This window comes from Ciona robusta, chromosome 1, assembly GCF_009617815.1.
Source record: "Ciona robusta chromosome 1, ASM961781v2".
In the NCBI taxonomy this organism is placed as follows: Eukaryota; Metazoa; Chordata; class Ascidiacea; order Phlebobranchia; family Cionidae; genus Ciona; species Ciona robusta.
This window is the reverse complement of record NC_143235.1, coordinates 9,159,486-9,176,560: the sequence shown is the minus strand read 5'-3', so window position 1 is coordinate 9,176,560 and position 17,075 is coordinate 9,159,486. Positions and strand designations below refer to the sequence as shown.

At 38.3% G+C, this 17,075-nt stretch overlaps 3 protein-coding genes across 4 annotated transcripts; 2 read left to right on the top strand and 1 right to left on the bottom strand.

The window, feature by feature from the left end:
* Window positions 1-742: 742 nt before the first annotated feature.
* LOC149742835 (uncharacterized) lies at window positions 743-8,818 on the bottom strand. The gene is made up of 8 exons (XM_089894085.1): window positions 8,159-8,818; window positions 4,962-5,058; window positions 4,657-4,742; window positions 3,832-3,984; window positions 3,292-3,414; window positions 2,563-2,658; window positions 2,171-2,254; window positions 743-1,987 (listed from the first exon to the last, which is right to left on the bottom strand). The coding sequence occupies exons 1-8, from the start codon at window positions 8,252-8,254 to the stop codon at window positions 1,784-1,786; spliced, it is 939 nt and encodes a 312-aa protein (XP_089750211.1). The 5' UTR covers window positions 8,255-8,818; the 3' UTR covers window positions 743-1,783.
* A 495-nt stretch (window positions 8,819-9,313) lies between these two features.
* LOC149742834 (b(0,+)-type amino acid transporter 1-like) lies at window positions 9,314-13,745 on the top strand. Its single transcript, XM_089894101.1, is given in 7 exon segments — window positions 9,314-10,316; window positions 10,488-10,846; window positions 10,906-11,073; window positions 11,202-11,349; window positions 11,414-11,605; window positions 11,861-12,066; window positions 12,128-13,745. Coding segments are annotated over 7 exon segments (1,452 nt in total). The 5' UTR covers window positions 9,314-10,195; the 3' UTR covers window positions 12,386-13,745.
* On the top strand, window positions 13,650-15,769 carry LOC149742833 (b(0,+)-type amino acid transporter 1-like). Of its 2 annotated transcripts, XM_089894062.1 has the most exons (7): window positions 13,650-13,926; window positions 13,988-14,346; window positions 14,399-14,566; window positions 14,726-14,873; window positions 14,938-15,125; window positions 15,188-15,394; window positions 15,482-15,769. In XM_089894062.1, exons 1-7 carry the CDS (start codon window positions 13,797-13,799, stop codon window positions 15,716-15,718), a joined length of 1,437 nt encoding a protein of 478 aa, XP_089750188.1. In that variant the 5' UTR covers window positions 13,650-13,796; the 3' UTR covers window positions 15,719-15,769. The 2 variants fall into 2 exon arrangements, with proteins under 2 accessions (XP_089750188.1, XP_089750189.1); XM_089894063.1 differs by lacking the exon at window positions 14,399-14,566.
* Window positions 15,770-17,075: the final 1,306 nt, after the last annotated feature.

Below are 17,075 nucleotides of genomic sequence, written 5' to 3'. Positions count from 1 at the left end.
CCACTGCGTGAAACTGAAAACAACTGCGAAACGATGCGTCTCACAACGTAAAAATTACCGAAGAAGCAAAATTTTAGTATACAGCGATTTTATCGAAATCACGTACATATCCAATTGGTTGGTGCCTATTCCCTTTAAATCGACTTTAAAACTAGCAATTTGGATAAATGTTAAGTGTCCTATCCAAGGACCGACATTCAAATAAGGCAATAAATTGTTGGTCATACATGTACCCCAATATGTTACGGTCATCAGTTCCACACTAAACTAAAATTATGATCCTTTAACGCCGAGTTGTTACATTCCCGAATCGAATCACCGCGAGAAACCCAAGGTAAATGCTTCACTTGTATATTCAAGCGACATGCAACCGAGACAAAGCGAAGCAATATGTTTCACAAGCTCCACCACGCGGGTATAAAAATAGAGTAACAAATCCAATTAAAGAGTCGTTAAATTCCCCTTAATAACAGTCTAGTTAGATACGGTAACATATAGAAAAGGTTTTCGTAGCATTACGTGCTCAACAAGACCGTCTGTTTTACAATAAAATAAACGATCTATCTACATGATGGTCACTAAACGCCCGATAAGATAAAACTGATGCGTATTATACACTGTCTGATCGGGTCGACATCAACCTATATCATATGTACGTGACTGCAGTTGTCATGGGGCCTAGATATTCTGCTATCTCGGTGGTTGATGGTCATTACGTTGCCATAATCTACTATACTTTAAATACAACAGGGGAGAAATTTATTGTTCGCTAGAATTATCCGTTGTCCGTGAATCTGAATGAAGCATAAACGTCTACATCACAAAAAAATCAAAAAGCACGAAAATAAGAAGTGCATGTATGCACAAAGGCACAATAAGGGTCAAGCAAAATAAAGCGACGCGGGGGAAAATGTTTGCTCTTGTGAATGGGGGTACAATTCGTTCGAATTAGACAGCAACTGTTCACAATGTTTCGTTTGGCACAGCGTTATATTTAATTCTAACTTACAGACGCTAAGCAATGAGCTATTGTACTACTCCGTCCTAAACGTGTAACTCGAATTCGTTAATAATAGTGTGTAAACTTTTGCATACGACTTTCGGAAGACGAGTATATAGAAAGAACACTGATGATACTGGTAGAAAAAACAAGTTGCACATGCAGAAAATACTTTCTGTAATGAGTGGAAGAGATATGAATTTAAGATTAGCCATTTTGAAAAAAAAACATGCTTAAAAAGTATGTGGGAAATTACGTGCAAGAACAGGATTGTTCAGCTTTATATTGCAACGGTTTCAAGCGGAAGACGAGTTTGCGAAATTAACTGAAACGATGCGGAATTTTGACGATGTAAAAATAGAACATAAATAAAAAGCACGAGATTCAACCATGGAAGTGAACTCGCAACCAAAACCAAAAAAGAGAAATCCAAGTGCTCCAATCGCCTTGGGCTATATACAAAAGAAAACGAGTAGCTTGTGTCGCTATAAAAGCCACCTCCGATTTCGCTATTACAGGAAACTTAAGATATTATTATCGACGTGGACTGTGTATCCGAAAATCACAACAACAGTTGTGTGCCAAACAAATAGGTGTACAGCTCAAGTATTATGAAGCAATACCTCATCTTGATCATTTGTGTTGGTTTGATCGACAGATTGGCCGAATATGACGGTGGAAAACGTTATGTAAGTCACTGTACCCTTTAACTATGAAACGAAGCGGACCAGTGCCGGAGTTTGCCGCCCGCGTATTTGAATTACTAAAGTCTAACCCGAAAGGTTAGAGAAAATCGCCTTTGGGAAACTTCTTTTCAACGTCCATATTGGAATGATTGTAAAGACGTTTTGTGCTTCGGGGCGAGCTGCTGTAGTCGCTCGACCTCATTCGTTTCATTTGTTTTAATGGAGTGCCGGAGCAGTCGTCGCTTAAAGAGTCTGATGCAGTGCTTCTTGCCGAGTTTGATAAAACGGCTTTGTGTATTACCTGAAGTGTTGACAGTTGTTGATTAGCTTGTGTATTAAAAGCTCCTGTGGATAGTTGCTATGTATCGCGTTTTACTTGGATGAATTATTAACGATCTTAAACTTCATGCATTGATTTTGTGACGTTTAAAACAGCAATACTGAACAATACTAATGCGAAACCATATGCAATGTTGTAACTCACCAGGCCGGGTACGCCAGAGTAAGTTCTGAGAATTCCTTCTTTTAATCTTCGGTAGTGTGACGCAACGACTAAAATGGACGTGATCTGAGAAAAGAAAATGCATTATCTCGCTGCAGTTTAAAGAGACGCAATTGCTTTAATAGTCTATTCAAACTGGGAATATAAAACGCATCGCAAGCGACCTATTTAATTAAAATTCCTCACGGAAGGTGAGTCACCTTCAAGAAATTGTGTCGAGATGGCTTTTTGGCATTTTACGGTTGACTTAATGCAATGTCAGGCAGAACGACAACGGCTGAAATGGTATAGTATAACTGCGGAACACTTTAACACACAGATCCTGTATTGTTGTACACATCCAGGCAAATAATAGATTGTAAAGGCCTACTTACAAAGAAAAAGTTGATGCCAATAAGCATGAGAATGGCGGAGAACTTCATCATTCGTTTCATTCCACCGAGCACCACCAAAACACCGTCTTTTAACGCCTGAGTAAAAATAAACGGAATCATGTTTCGCTGAAACATTAGAAGCTTAGTCAGTAGTTCGGAGTAACATTAAGCAGAGAGATCAGAACATGTAAATCTAATAGTATCCTGATCCTTCCCAAATAATAATTTATATAAAATGTAAAACAATAACGTATCGTAAGTTGGGGTAAGATAGAACATTACAATATCGTTGTGGGGTAGAATGGAACATTGCTCTACTTTTACACCGGCACAGCCAGCAGTTTTGATTTTACGTAGGTTTCTACTTTGGTGATCACACTTTTTAACATTCACGACACCACACGAGAAATGGTGCAATCGTAGATCGAACAATCAATTGTAATGAGTTTACCCCACAACTTGTAAGTCACCTGACACGCGCAGGTCGAAATTAAAGATAAAAAGGATTTTACGTATACATCAACATCAGCAGCGGGTTTTAACAAAATTTATATTTATTTTTTTAAGTTTTTAATAGGTTTAATCATGGCCTACTCAATGTATTGAGTAAGCCATGGTTTATAATACAGGCCCCTTTACGCGTTTTTTTAAATGTCCTATACCTTTCAGCCCAAAAAATACGCATTAGTCAGATATAGTGAATGTCTGTGTAAATAAATAGTTACTCACAGCGTCCATCAGCATGTCCAAGTTGAGACTTTCGCCCATGTCAAGGTTAAGGAAGTTTTTCAGCAAGATTGAAACTGTTGTCATCATTTGCTCTAAATTGGTTACCAAGTCTTCTTTGAGAACCTGAACAGACAAATATCAGATTTGTATTGTGTTGGGTGGATAATATCATTTGCTATGAAATCTCCACAAAACCAGAATAGCCTTGTATGATTCAAGCTACTTCTACCAGCCCATATGGGCGGGCTCATACACGGCCGGGCGCAAATCAAAGGTTTTCATACAGGCATATACCAGTCGTTACCGTTCCAGGACGTCTGTTCTGAATGAATGGCTAAACCCGTCGTATGGTAAAAGGTGGCGAGTAACATAATGGAACTGGATTTCATTCGAAAATATGTTTTACAATCTGGTTGTATTGTCATCGGCGATTGTGAACGGACCCGACAAGCGTTTAGCGAGTTATAAAAATAAACAACCAGTACAATGGCCCAATTCGAGACGTATATCAGCACATTTTGGAAGAGTTTGACTACTCACCATTTTTGCCATGTTCCAGTAGGTGTCGTTGTCGAACAAGAGGTACTGGTCGATATTTGCAAGCTGCACGAATACATAAATGGATCCGCCGATCGTCGCAAGCTCGGTGAAAATCATTAGGACAAGAAATGGTGGTAGTTTCCTGAATTGTGCCTGTTGAAATGTAAATTGCTGATTTGTACATGATGGTAAATATTTATAAAATGTTTAAGTGTGCTTCCCCTTTATCGTCGTCGTTTCCTGTAATACTATAAAATAGAAACCCAGTTCTAAGTAAAAAATAACATGTTTCCTTCCCCTTTGTCAATGGTTGAGTTGGTGTTTGAAAAAGGAATTCAGATAGGCTGATTCAATAACTTAGCTTGCAACATTGTAAATTGTCGATAAAGCTACATATTAATGCTGAGCATGTACATCAGCTGTTTGAATGACCAAGAAAATCAATTGGACTTCTTCATGCAGCAGTTTGTTATTGACATCTCTCGTTCCCCCTTGCATCGTCAGTATGGCAGGCAGGGGTTCGCTCACGTGATGCTTACACATGAATAATTAACCAGTATAATCTAGTTTCGACGAGATTTACACGCTTTACTAGATTTCGGAAATGGATTATTCTCTGGACTTGAACAAACGTCTAATTATACGCTCGTCCTTCACGATTTAGTAGTCGTGGACATGACATGCGTGGGTCGAAGGTTATCCGAACATTTAAAGCATCATGTAAAAAATGGGACACATTACGCGCTCGTATTACATTACAGCTAGGGGGGTTGCACAGTCTCAAACATTGACGGTTGGGACTAAACATGCAGACACACGACTTACGTTAAATGTTCCGTATATGGCTAGAAGGGACGCGATGAGCAGTGCGCCAAAATAAAGCAGAACGAAGACGTACAGCACTTTATAAACTGAAACATAAATCACGAGTTAAATCGATCTATAGTGGTTACATGCAATGGACAGTTTGAAACTAAGACATAGAGAATTCAATCGATTGATTACTTTCTCCTAAGCAACACCCTTTGACCCGAGCGTCCACTCAACAACGGAAACGTAGTGCGCATCTGGCACTTTACGCTTACGTAGGTTATTTAGAAATAAATAAATATTTGGCAAACACCGCTTACCTGTCGGTAGTATGTCAACATGTTCCCAAATTTGTGGACACAGGCATTTTGGGGCGCTGTAGGACAAAGAAAGAACAAACATGGCGGCGAATATCACCTGGAAATAGAAACATTTAAAATAGTTTTCGTTAAAATAAATATCTGCAGTTAGTCGTTGCTCTGTTTAAATCCAGTCGTCGTGCGTGTTGTATAAACAGCAATTTTAAACAATGGCGAAGGGACGAGAATCATACGATAGTAACACCACAGTCGCGCCAGTAGCTCTTAATCGGAGAATAAGACGTAATCCGATATTTCTAAAAGGCTGACGTCGTCGGTAAATAAACGGAAAACGGATCTTAAACCGATCTATCTATTTGCGACGTCCAACACGTTGGTATAGTGAGCGTCTAATATTTACGTTAAACGATACGCGACGTTTATTTCAAGCTCAACATGTGTTATTTTAATTGGTTTGAATTGAATTGCGCTGTTGAAACTTGATATCAGGCGAAGTTGGATTCAGAACTTTTTCGTTTCGAGAGTGACGTCACGCAGCACGTGATTTTGTGTGAATCACAGTTAGTGGCGCGATTATTGTTTGTTTTGGAGCAATATTGGTGGATCTTTTGGGCGGGCAGTAATAACGCCAGCCATGTTGTAGTTTACTTTTGCTCAAGCTTTTTTTTGACTTTCTTTAAATGATTAACCAATGAAAAGTAAGAAGCAGCAAATATTTACTCGCTGTCCTGATACGTTCACCGCATCTTTTTTTGCACCTTTGTTTAATGCAACCATAAACAATTTACAATCAAGTTTATTGGAGTTTGTAACTTAATTCTTTCATGGTTTTGACGGATCGATTGATGTTACCGTTAGCACAGGGACCAAAAGTTGATCCGATCAGCACGATTGGACGCTTCGCCCGCGGTGCTTTGTGACATCATAATCAACCAAGTGTTAACCGCCCAGCGGGACATCTCACGTTTAAATGAAAACAGACGGTTGTGGTGGCTTGGAAGTAAATTCATATTTTTAAAGTTGGCCAAGTATGTAGTACTGTGGGGCGAAATGGGACACGGTAAGCGCATAATGACAAATATCTAGATTGTGTTTTAAACAACTAACAACGGTCTATGGGAGTCGTGGGAATACGGTTTTATATTTCCATGAATGTTCTTTGTTCACTACCAAATGAGTCGAGAAATAGCGTGAAATGGTGTCCCATCTTCCTCTACCCTACTATACTTTTTAGAATTTAGAATTGAGTTGTTTGTCCTCCTTCCTTCACAAAGCACCAATTGCCGAAACTATTATGGGTCTAATCACTATATTAGAATCCAGTGTATGGTATGGTATACGAACTTAATACTAGGTTTAACGCTGAAAGATTTCTTGCGCCACAATTGTGAAACTGTATGAAAAGATTTAATAGGCAACGTTCAAGTCGTTGTGTGCGCGCAGTCAACACCATTGTCGAAATTCGAACTTATGGTTTATTCTATTCTATTTTGCCTGGGAAAAACTTAACTATTAGACCGGAAAATTTAAAAGTGCATAACACTGTTAGTGGAGGAAACCAGACATTCGTCACAAAAAAAACTTGATTGAATGATAGTACATAGCAACTGTGACGGACTTACATTATAAAACTGCTGTATAAAGATTACATTAAATGTACAAACTCGACGCGTCACAAGACAAACTTTGAAGAGAACACGCGGAGCAGAGCAAACAAATGTCTCTCAAACCAAGCCAATTACACATACTTTGTGTACTCTTAAGTTATAGAACTCTATGGCTCCTAACAAAAGAAATTGTAAAACTTGGTTTTAACATTTGTTGAGCTTTTCCCGCAGCCAAGAAAACGGTTTATTCACCATCGCTTTTACGGTGGATTATTTTATCAATAGCACACAACAAATCACAATAGTGATGATTTTTGATGACGTTTTCGCTTGATTAATCTCTGACGTCATTTCATTACGCTTGAACCTAACTTAAGATCAATAAAGCAGAACGGCTATGCCCGAGTGTGCTTATTGCTTCAGTGACGTAATAAAGGGCCATCGAAAAGGCCATCTAAGTTTTCGAATCCGCCACTTCGATTCAATAACGAGTGGCAGCATAAAACGTTAACTATGCCCAGCTGCCACTGTATGCGAAAAACTGTAGAGATATTGTTAGCTTGTCGAGATCATATTTTCGTCCGAAGAAAAGATGTTATTCCTCGACCGCAGATCGCAGATCATGTTACTTTATAATATTTGAAAGAACAATTTCCGTGGCTTGACCCTACCGAGGTAAAACGCATGTAAACGCTCTGAGTCGTACTTTATCGCGGATAATATATCAAGAATCGCAATTGGATATCCGCCAATGTACATCCAAGACCATTGTGGCTTTATCAGTACAACAAACCTAATGAATTGGTATTGTTTCGAATGGCAAACCTAACGTCATGGAATTACTGAAACAAACAAAGGACACAAATAGCGTCAGGCATCTAGCCACAGTTATCGTAATCAGTCATTGATTACGATTCCTTTCGAACCAAGAACGATACAGCACTTTGAATCATTCTATAACCCTGGGATCATTTTCGCTGACATAGCCATTTGGGTTAAAAGATTAACAAAACATTGTGTGAAACTTGAGATTAAAATATCGTGTATTCCTATTCCGCGCATCGGAATTGGCATTAATAGTAATCCCGTTAGCAGCAGGACGTCGGCAAGCTAAAATCAGATTAGCGCGGTGATTTTGAGCTATATAGGTCGAGCCGTGCGTGACAGTAGATTAAATCGTTATTAAAAACAGCAGCGACGTTAAAGGAATTAATTGAATGTCACGATTTTCTTTTGTATTGTTTTTCACAAACTTTGTTATGAAGCAGGTACCTGTATTGAATGTACAGCTCATTCAAGAAGGATTAAATAAAGCAATTACAGCTTACTTGAGCATCTGTAATCAAATTGTACACGGTGTCCAATCTAACAGTTTGGCCCGGTTACTTATTTTAAGCATTAGCCCATGGGAAATGTGAACTGCCCGAAGCAATCCGCCACACTTCATTCTTGTTTTGACAAAATTACAGCGCTGTGATTAATCAGCACTGGTAGTGCGATAGCGGTCACGAAATGTAATTATATCTCACAAGCGAGGCGAACACAGAGTCGCAATGACGCTGGAGGACATTGACAATACACAGTACTTACCGCACAAGCAAATGACGCCGCTATGCTCCATGTACCAGTGTCAAACCTCGGATGGAAACAGAAAAAGAAATATGTGGCTTTACACTTTGGCTTCATAGCTGCAATACAGTATTACGTGCTTGTTTGTGCAGTAAGACTACTATTCAAGACTGCTTCACGCTTCTGTGGTAATAAAGAATTCGTTACACTGCGATCAATACCTGTTGCTCTACCGAAGGGTTATTGATAAAAGTGAGCCTGTTTATGTTTAATAATAACGTCTTATATGCTTGTTTTACGTCTCCTTGTTATCGGATAATATAATCCCAATAGAGATGTAGCCATGGCAGGAATTACGTCTCTCTAGAGAAATCGCGTAATCAGCGGCGTACTGGATGGTTGATAAAAACAATGTGGTGTCAGTTTATTAACATGAAACCACATACTAGATACTCTCGTCGCCTGCAGACATTCTAAAATACTAGTCGCCACTATACACCTTGTTCAATTGTCACTTGATTTTAAAGTCTCTCTTCAATAAAATATTTAAAACTGGTTTCACTTTAAATGGCATATGGTCGAATGTATCTTTGTTGCTATTCTCTGTAAAGGTGAAGATTTCTGCAACTCTGATTGCTCGAAAAACAGATTGTAACACTGCTGCCAATATAACACGCAACTGCTCCTACATGTGCGACACGGCGGTGATTTTACGGAAAAGAGCGTCTCGTCTCGCAAAGCCGTGTTTTGCCTTCCTCGTTTCGTTCGCCCAGAATTGGCAAGATGTAAAACAACTTGCTGCTCCCTCTGGCGACCAATACAAACGGCTAAGGTAGCGCTTTAGTTTAGATAATTGACATTGTGCCTCTTTGAAAAACAAACAATAAAGTACGTATTCACTATAACATACAATCATGTAGCTTACTCAATCACGCATGTAAAACAACAAACAAGTAATTTAAGACTACATTTAAACGGGACCAATAATAATCAAAATTTAAGTACACATAAAATTTTTTAAAGTTATCTAAAAGTTTCTTTAAACTTTAAAAAAAAAAAACGAAACAGCCTCTTTAAAATCGCGCAAAATCGAACCGCCAGAAAAATTGTATATTACATTAGCGCACGAAAAAGAAATATCAAAACCCAGAGGCAATTTAAGTTGTGTTTTGGGTTATAAACATATAAATAGCATAGTCTGTGTGTATCGTTTGCGCTCTTATGACCATTTGTGAAAAAATCGGTGAGAAATTTTGTAACGAAAGGTTTTGAAGTTTTCTATTACTTCTTTATATTTTCTTCTGTTATCAGTAGTTCGAATTCCAACCTAATTTTCAATACTAGCAGTCAACAACTTTGTTTTAGTTATATTAATATCGATTATACAGAGATGAGAATGCTGTCGAACGGTACTTAACATTTGTTTTCGTCTGTCGTTAAATAGTAGAGACTCGTAGAGCAAGATTTTATAAAAGTGTCCGAACCTGCCCCCGTATAAAAAATTCTCCCACACTTTATAATTATTCTTTATTACGCATAAGTTAACTTTCTCAGCTTGTTTTAATACAGCCGAAAACTGAAACAGTTTTGTGGTTTTAAAATTTAAACTTGTGAAGGGTGGACTGTACGTCTGCATTCTATCTGTTCGGAAACACATTGTATATGACTAAGCCAATAAATCTCGATGAACTCTTTATAACAAAGTTTTCATAAATGTCCACAACATACAAATGGACTTCATGGCTGATTGTTTAAACTTTAAAGTCTGGCGTTGTCACCAATACATTGACGCTTAATTCCTTCCTGCTCAAGGGTTTAATTAAGCAGTCGTGCTTTGTCTCAGTGTAGCAGCAACAAATCACTGGTTCCGTATGTTTGGTGCTCGGGTAATGGCTCTAGTTTGAATCCTAATGGTTCCATAGCGTGCCTCGCAGTAGGACCTTGTCCATAAAGTATAGAATACTTATCCGCTAAAGAGCCAGTGTTAGTTTTAACGCAAGATTGTTGAGTTAAATATTACTACAGAATTCAGAGCATTGCAGCAAGTAGTAGTAAAATATGACGAGCAAAAGCGACACATTCACCACCGAACGATCCATTGAACTATTCAGTGCAATTTATGTTTCAGTTGGAGTTATAGTTGGATCTGGAATATTCGTTTCACCAAATGGCGTTTTCGGTAACTTGCTGTTTTGCAGGTTTTTAAACATTCAAATGTATATATGTTTATTACCATTAGCGTATTTTTTACGACTGTCGTTTAGTCGCTATATACTCTGCTGCCTCACTTTTATTATGCATCCTTATTCACCTTCTCAAAAGAAAACAACATTATTATTACTGTTTTCAGCCGCTGCAAACTACAGTGTTGGTGTCACGTTGATTATTTGGGTATTTGGTGGACTGATTGCTATGCTTTCAACACTGTGCTACTGTGAACTTGCAACTTCGATACCAGAGTCGGGCAGCGATTACACTTACCTGACATACGCGTATCATCCAGCATTGGCATTTCTTATACCGTGGATGAACACTTTGTTACCTACAGCTGACTCTATTTTAATGCTGTCATTTGCCCGCTACGCTGTTAAGCCGTTTTTCGAGTGTACGACACCGCCCGTTCAAAGCGTGAAACTTATTGCCATTTGCTTACTTTTGTTTATCACAGCTATCAATGTACTCAGCGTGAAAAGCGCCGTTCGTATGCAGGTATACGTTTCACACCCATACTGTATTGCAAAAAATATAACCAGCTCCATTTTTGCCAGATAGCGTTCGCATGGTGTAAGTTGGCTGCAATATCTTTCATCGTTGTCAGTGCGGTTATTTTCTGCATGAAAGACAGTTCTGTTGCTTCAGAAAATTTCCGTAACGCTTTCGAAGGAAAATCATTAAAAGGAATTTCGTTTTTGACTTTGTCCAAAGCTTTTTATACGGTAGGTTGTTTTACCGCAATTTACAAAATAACGTTTTTTATTTATTGGCATTATCAAAAGAAACATCTCTTACTTTTACGTTCCTTTTTTACAAAAATCCACGTAATATTAACTGCTTATGTTTTAAGGTCACGTGGTCTTATCAAGGATGGAATTCTTTGTGTCACGTGACAGAGGAAATTAAAGAACCTGGAAAAACAATTCCAAAAGCTTCACTTCTTACAATAGCTGCCGTGGTGGTTATCTATCTTGCCATTAATACTGCATACTTCTCTGGTAATACTCTATCACTTTAGACAGTTTCTGCTGAATGCTTTTTCAACCCGATATGTCATTTCAGTGTTGTCAGTTGATGAAATGGCATCTTCTAAGATCGTTGCATTACCATTCGCATTGAAAGCGATGGGGGGAGCATCATGGATAGTTCCTCTTACAGTTTGCCTGTGCACTGCTGGGTCTTACAATGGTGGCGTTTTAACCTATGGTAGATTGTCTTACGTGGCAGCCAGACGTGGACATTTACCGCAGGTTTGTCAGTTTTGCAAGATAGTTAGTATTGTGTTGTAGGATGGGGTACTTTTAGCACATATTATCTCATACCCCTTAATCTTTAAGTAATAGTTAATAACACTATTTTAGAACCGTAAAGATACTGTTATATAATTCTTTGAATTTTGTTCGTTTACCACTAAATAGGACATTAAAATAAAATGAAATCGTAATCAATCTTCCCAGATGCTACTATAACATTTGCACAAAGGATTATATATTGTTTTCTTTGGAACAGGTTTTTGAATGCTCCATGTTCACAAACGCATCCCAATACCTGCACTTATTCTCAACAACATCGGCTCAATTGTTTTGATATGCATTGGAGATTTTGAAATTTTAATACAAATTTTTGGATTCGTAAATTGGACCTTTACTGGACTTAGTTCTCTCTCTGTGCTAATCTTAAGAAAACGGCTTCCTAAACTAACCCGCCCCTACAAGGTAAAGTTGTCATTTGCAAAAATAGTCTTATTAATACTTTTGGTTCAAATTTGATCGACAGGTTCCAACCGTTGTCCCAATCATTATGTCAGCGGTTTCTTTTTTCTTTGTCATTCTCCCGTTATTGAACAACCCACACTTCTTATATCTTTACGCACTTATGTATTTCGCATTAGGTCTTACGTTTTATTATATATTTGTGCATTGCGGCTGCGTTTTACCTGGTGTAGTCCGAACCACAATTTTTATTCAAACGTTGCTAAAAGTGGCACCGGTTCAGTGGAAACCCGAAGGCGTTCAAAAGATGAAGAAGTTATAGTAATATATACTTGCAGTTTACTGTGGTTGTTGAATGACTCAATGTTATTTTAACTTCTCTTGAAGTGGAATAGACATAGACAAATGTACTTTTTCGTTTCCGTATTGTCTATGCTCAAACAACAGGATATACCTTATAAACAGTACGATACTCGGTCTAGTAAACAGTTATAATGCTGCTTAAACTGTCTAGTTTAACGCATAATAAGACATCAGTTATATCAGTAATAAATCAGATATTAGTAATCGCACATGAAGCGGGCGCGAATAATACTCGAGTATCACCTCTTAAGGTTTCTCTCTCTTATACTTCCGAAGGTCAGTTTTGGCTTATATGTCAACAAATATTTACTCTGCGATTACCATCTGCCGCGGGTGTACATGGCCCAATGTTCTTGGCCAAAACCTAAGCTTATATACTTTTTAGATATGATGGAAAAAGTATGCCCGCCGACGTGAACGCTCAGACCAGTATTGGCAATATTTAGTTTAGGTACAGGTCAGTGATCGGCGGTGAATAACCTCAGTATTTGCCGGAAACGTTCGGTAAATTTTGAATATGGAATGTATAGAGCATGGTAGGGTGGGGGAAGAAGGAGCGAACTTTTCATTCTAATTGTTTTCAAGATGACCGAGCCTAGGCACAAACTTATGTACTGCAGGTTCCCCACACTGACTTTTACATATGACCATTATACTCTTCGCCGTTCTTGTGACATAAATTATTTTACTTTTGTCCATCACAGTTTCTGGTTTAAAACAGGCAACTACATTTCAGCAATAATTTTTTTTGAGGCACTGAATGGAAGAGAAATAAAATAAATGCTTTGCCGCAATCCTACCTGTATAATTACAGTCTAATGTAGAACTCGTTATCGATTTCTTTGTATAGTAGTTTTGCAGCATACATAGCCTATTCACGCATTTATTGAATTCTGCGTATTGGGTTATTTTGTTGCAATAACGTATTAGCAATTGGCAATTGACTTCTGTCTAAATTTTCCAAGTCTCTCAACTCGACCGCACAGCATTTTAAACTGTTTTCTATGTTGCTTGAATGAGGACTGAAATATGATTCGCATACCATACAAGGCCCACGGCAATATTTACAAAGACCTGCAAGTTGTATAGTGGCAGCTACAACTGCTGTGTCAATACGCCATGGCAGCTTGGTAAGCAGAAAAGGGAAACTCTCACCCCCATTTAGAAACGAGGTGTGTTTAAAGTAGGTGACGAAGATGTTTGTGCTGTCTTGTTTTGTACAGCACTCAGGAAACGTGCTAAGTTAGCCGGCGAATACAAAAGCATCACATGCAACTTGTACATTATAGCGTACAATGTAATTTTATATGATTTTTAAGGTAATCACTAAAAGTACCTGAGGCAGTGTGATACTTTACAGCGGGGTAGCAATGTCTACCGAAACAAATGCAGAAGATAAGTTTACGACGAGGAGAAGTATTGGTATGTTTAGTGGAGTGTTTGTGGCATCTGGTGTGGTGATAGGATCAGGAATATTCATTTCTCCCCACGGAGTCTTTGGTAAATTTAAAACGTTGGCTTGTGTCGGTATAAAAATGTTAGTTATGTCTTGTTTTTTTAGCCGCTGCGAACTACAGCGTGGGCGTCACGTTGATTATTTGGGTGTTTGGTGGACTGATTGCTATGCTTTCAACACTGTGCTACTGTGAACTTGCAATTTCGATACCAGAGTCGGGCAGCGATTACACTTACCTGACATACGCGTATCATCCAGCATTGGCGTTTCTTATACCGTGGATGAACACTTTGTTACCTACAGCCGACTCTATTTTAATGCTGACATTTGCCCGCTACGCAACAGAACCGTTCTTCGTTGATTCACAACCACCAGAAGAAAGCGTAAAACTTGTCGCTATTTGTTTGTTGTTGTTTATCACAGCTATCAACGTACTTACCAACAAATTGGCAGTTCGTTTACAGGTAAATCTATTCTTACTAATTAAACATAAATTCTTTACAATTATAGTTCCAGATTGCCTTTACTTGGTCAAAGTACATTGCAATCACTGTTGTCGTAATCAGCGCTGTTGCGTTTTGCATTGGTCAGCCTTCTGTCGCCCAAGAAAACTTTAGTAATGCATTTGCACATGACAGCGTTAGTGGGATTACACCATTGGCTTTATCAAACGCTTTTTACCAGGTAACAGAACACTTTGGACATCCAGGCATATTATAGTATGCATTAAGGTCTGCTGTCACAATACCGTTTTAAAACGTCACCTTCACGTAAATGTAAAATGCTGTAACTGATTTCCTCTCTCAGAATACGATAAACACATATATGTCAACCTACATATAGGTCATGTGGTCATACGAGGGATGGAACGCTCTATGCAGTGTGACAGAGGAGGTAAAAAATCCAGGAAAAACAATTCCAAGAGCAACTGTGGTCACTATTGGTCTTGTAACGATCGTCTACCTGATGATTAACTGCGCATACTTCTCAGGCAAGATTAAATCACGTTGCGTTTGGCCCTGATAATGTATGCAGTCAAATCGATGTCATTTCAGTGTTGTCAGTTGATGAAATGGCATCTTCTAAGATCGTTGCATTACCATTCGCATTGAAAGCGATGGGGGGAGCATCGTGGATAGTTCCTCTTACAGTTTGCCTGTGCACTGCTGGGTCTTACAGTGCGGGAATTCTCACATTTGGTAGAGGATCGTACGTGGCAGCTCGACGCGGACATTTTCCGCAGGTTAGAGTAATCTTCGTTTTAATTTTTATGTGGTTTATAGATTATACACCATGTGCTCTTAGATTTTCGGGATGCTTCACATACACAAGCACATTCCAAGTACAGCACTTGCTCTCAATTGCATAGCAGCCATTGTGCTAATTAGTATCGGTCAATTCTCCACTTTAATCGACACCTTTGGATTTGTAAACTGGACTTTCAAAGCCCTTTCTACCTTAGCTGTTTTAATCATCAGGAAAAGACTGCCCGAACTTAACAGACCATACAAGGTAATATATAAATAAAATAACTTAGGATACGTGCTTAAACTGAAATAACAAAAAGTACACGACAATTCTAATCTCATTTTAATGCAGGTACCGACCATTATTCCCGTGTTTTTGATTTTTCTGTCGCTCTTCTTCGTTGTTGTACCTCTCATAAACAACCCACATTTCCTGTATTTTTACGCGCTTGCATTTTTTGCTGTGGGTCTTCTTTACTATTTACTCTTTGTCCATAAAGGATATAAAATTCCTGGTTCGGAACGAACAACACGATTTCTACAGAAATTATTACAAGTTGCCCCGTGCGAGTGGGAAAAGACAAACTGATAATAAGTCTTTACATGAGTGGTTGCTATTAAACAAAAGAAACACCTTTCATTGTATTTTCTCACTATTGGTAGTAAACAAAGAACATTCAAAGAATTATAAAACCGTATCCACAACACTTCTGTAGACTTCTGTTCAAAACACGATCAGGATATTTGAACATTATGTGATTAAGGTGTCCCAGATTATCCCATCGTACTATAATATACAGTAGAGTGAGGGAAGATAGGACACATTTTTATTCTATTTTCTCGTCGCATTTGGTAGTAAACAAAAAAAATTAAAGAATTACAAAACCATATCCTCACGACTCCCAATGAAATGTTAAACGTCGTCCAATTTTTTTTCTTTTTTTTGTATTTTTTTTAGATGTGTCAAACTTTGACAAAGTATAAGATTGTGTTTAAATGATTTAATATATGTAATAAAACAATGCTGGTGGGGTTGAGCGGTGGACTCCGCTTCTATATAACAATTAATGCTGCAATTAGCAATGGGATTAGAACACTGATGAGAGACTTTGCCTTTATAGTGTAACAATGCTGAGACCTTTTCGTGTTGTAAAGTATTTCTTCTCCACTTTGTATTTTCGACATGTTTCTCGATATACATACATAAGAGCTAAGCTTCAATGCGTAGGCACGTATTAAACTAATTTGCATAGTATTAAATAACCCTTATACTAAAACAGCCGACTAAGCTTGATCACATACCAACCCGAAGTAACCAAACCGTTTGTCGTAGCCACTGGTGAGTGTGGACTAGTAGGTGAAATGCATTTATGCATGTAATATATCTCTTGAAGACTTATGATGTATGAGGAATGAGTGATTGGTAAAAAATATGTGTAAATATGCGTTGTATAACTCCTACATGCTGTGTTGACTTGTAAACCTAAACTAGTTATAACCTTGTAGTCCCGGGAACGTTTGTTTGGGAGAATTCGGACAATTTTAATGACGCAGTAATTAGGTAATGTTAGAAGTTGATAATTTAATAATCAAGGGAGGAAAAATAACAACAAAAACAACTGTTCGACGAAAACAGGATCTAAATATGCTTACGTGCTTAATACTGCTTTTCGGTTGCTGTGTGGTGCGACTTGTGAACCAGCCAACCTAGACTGAGTTTGCAATCGTAGAGTCGGATCTAGGTTGAGCGAGATATAAAGCTCGGGACACATGAAGTCGGCACAGTTCAGAGTCGAGTACAGACGGTGGAGTTAGGGGACCACCTGCACCACACATCTGCCGACATACTGGTATTGTATCTTTTTTCAAACGATACCAAAATTGTTGTTTTTGTTTAACTATAACTCAAGATCTCAAGATATTTAATTTCAAAGATAATGATAGAT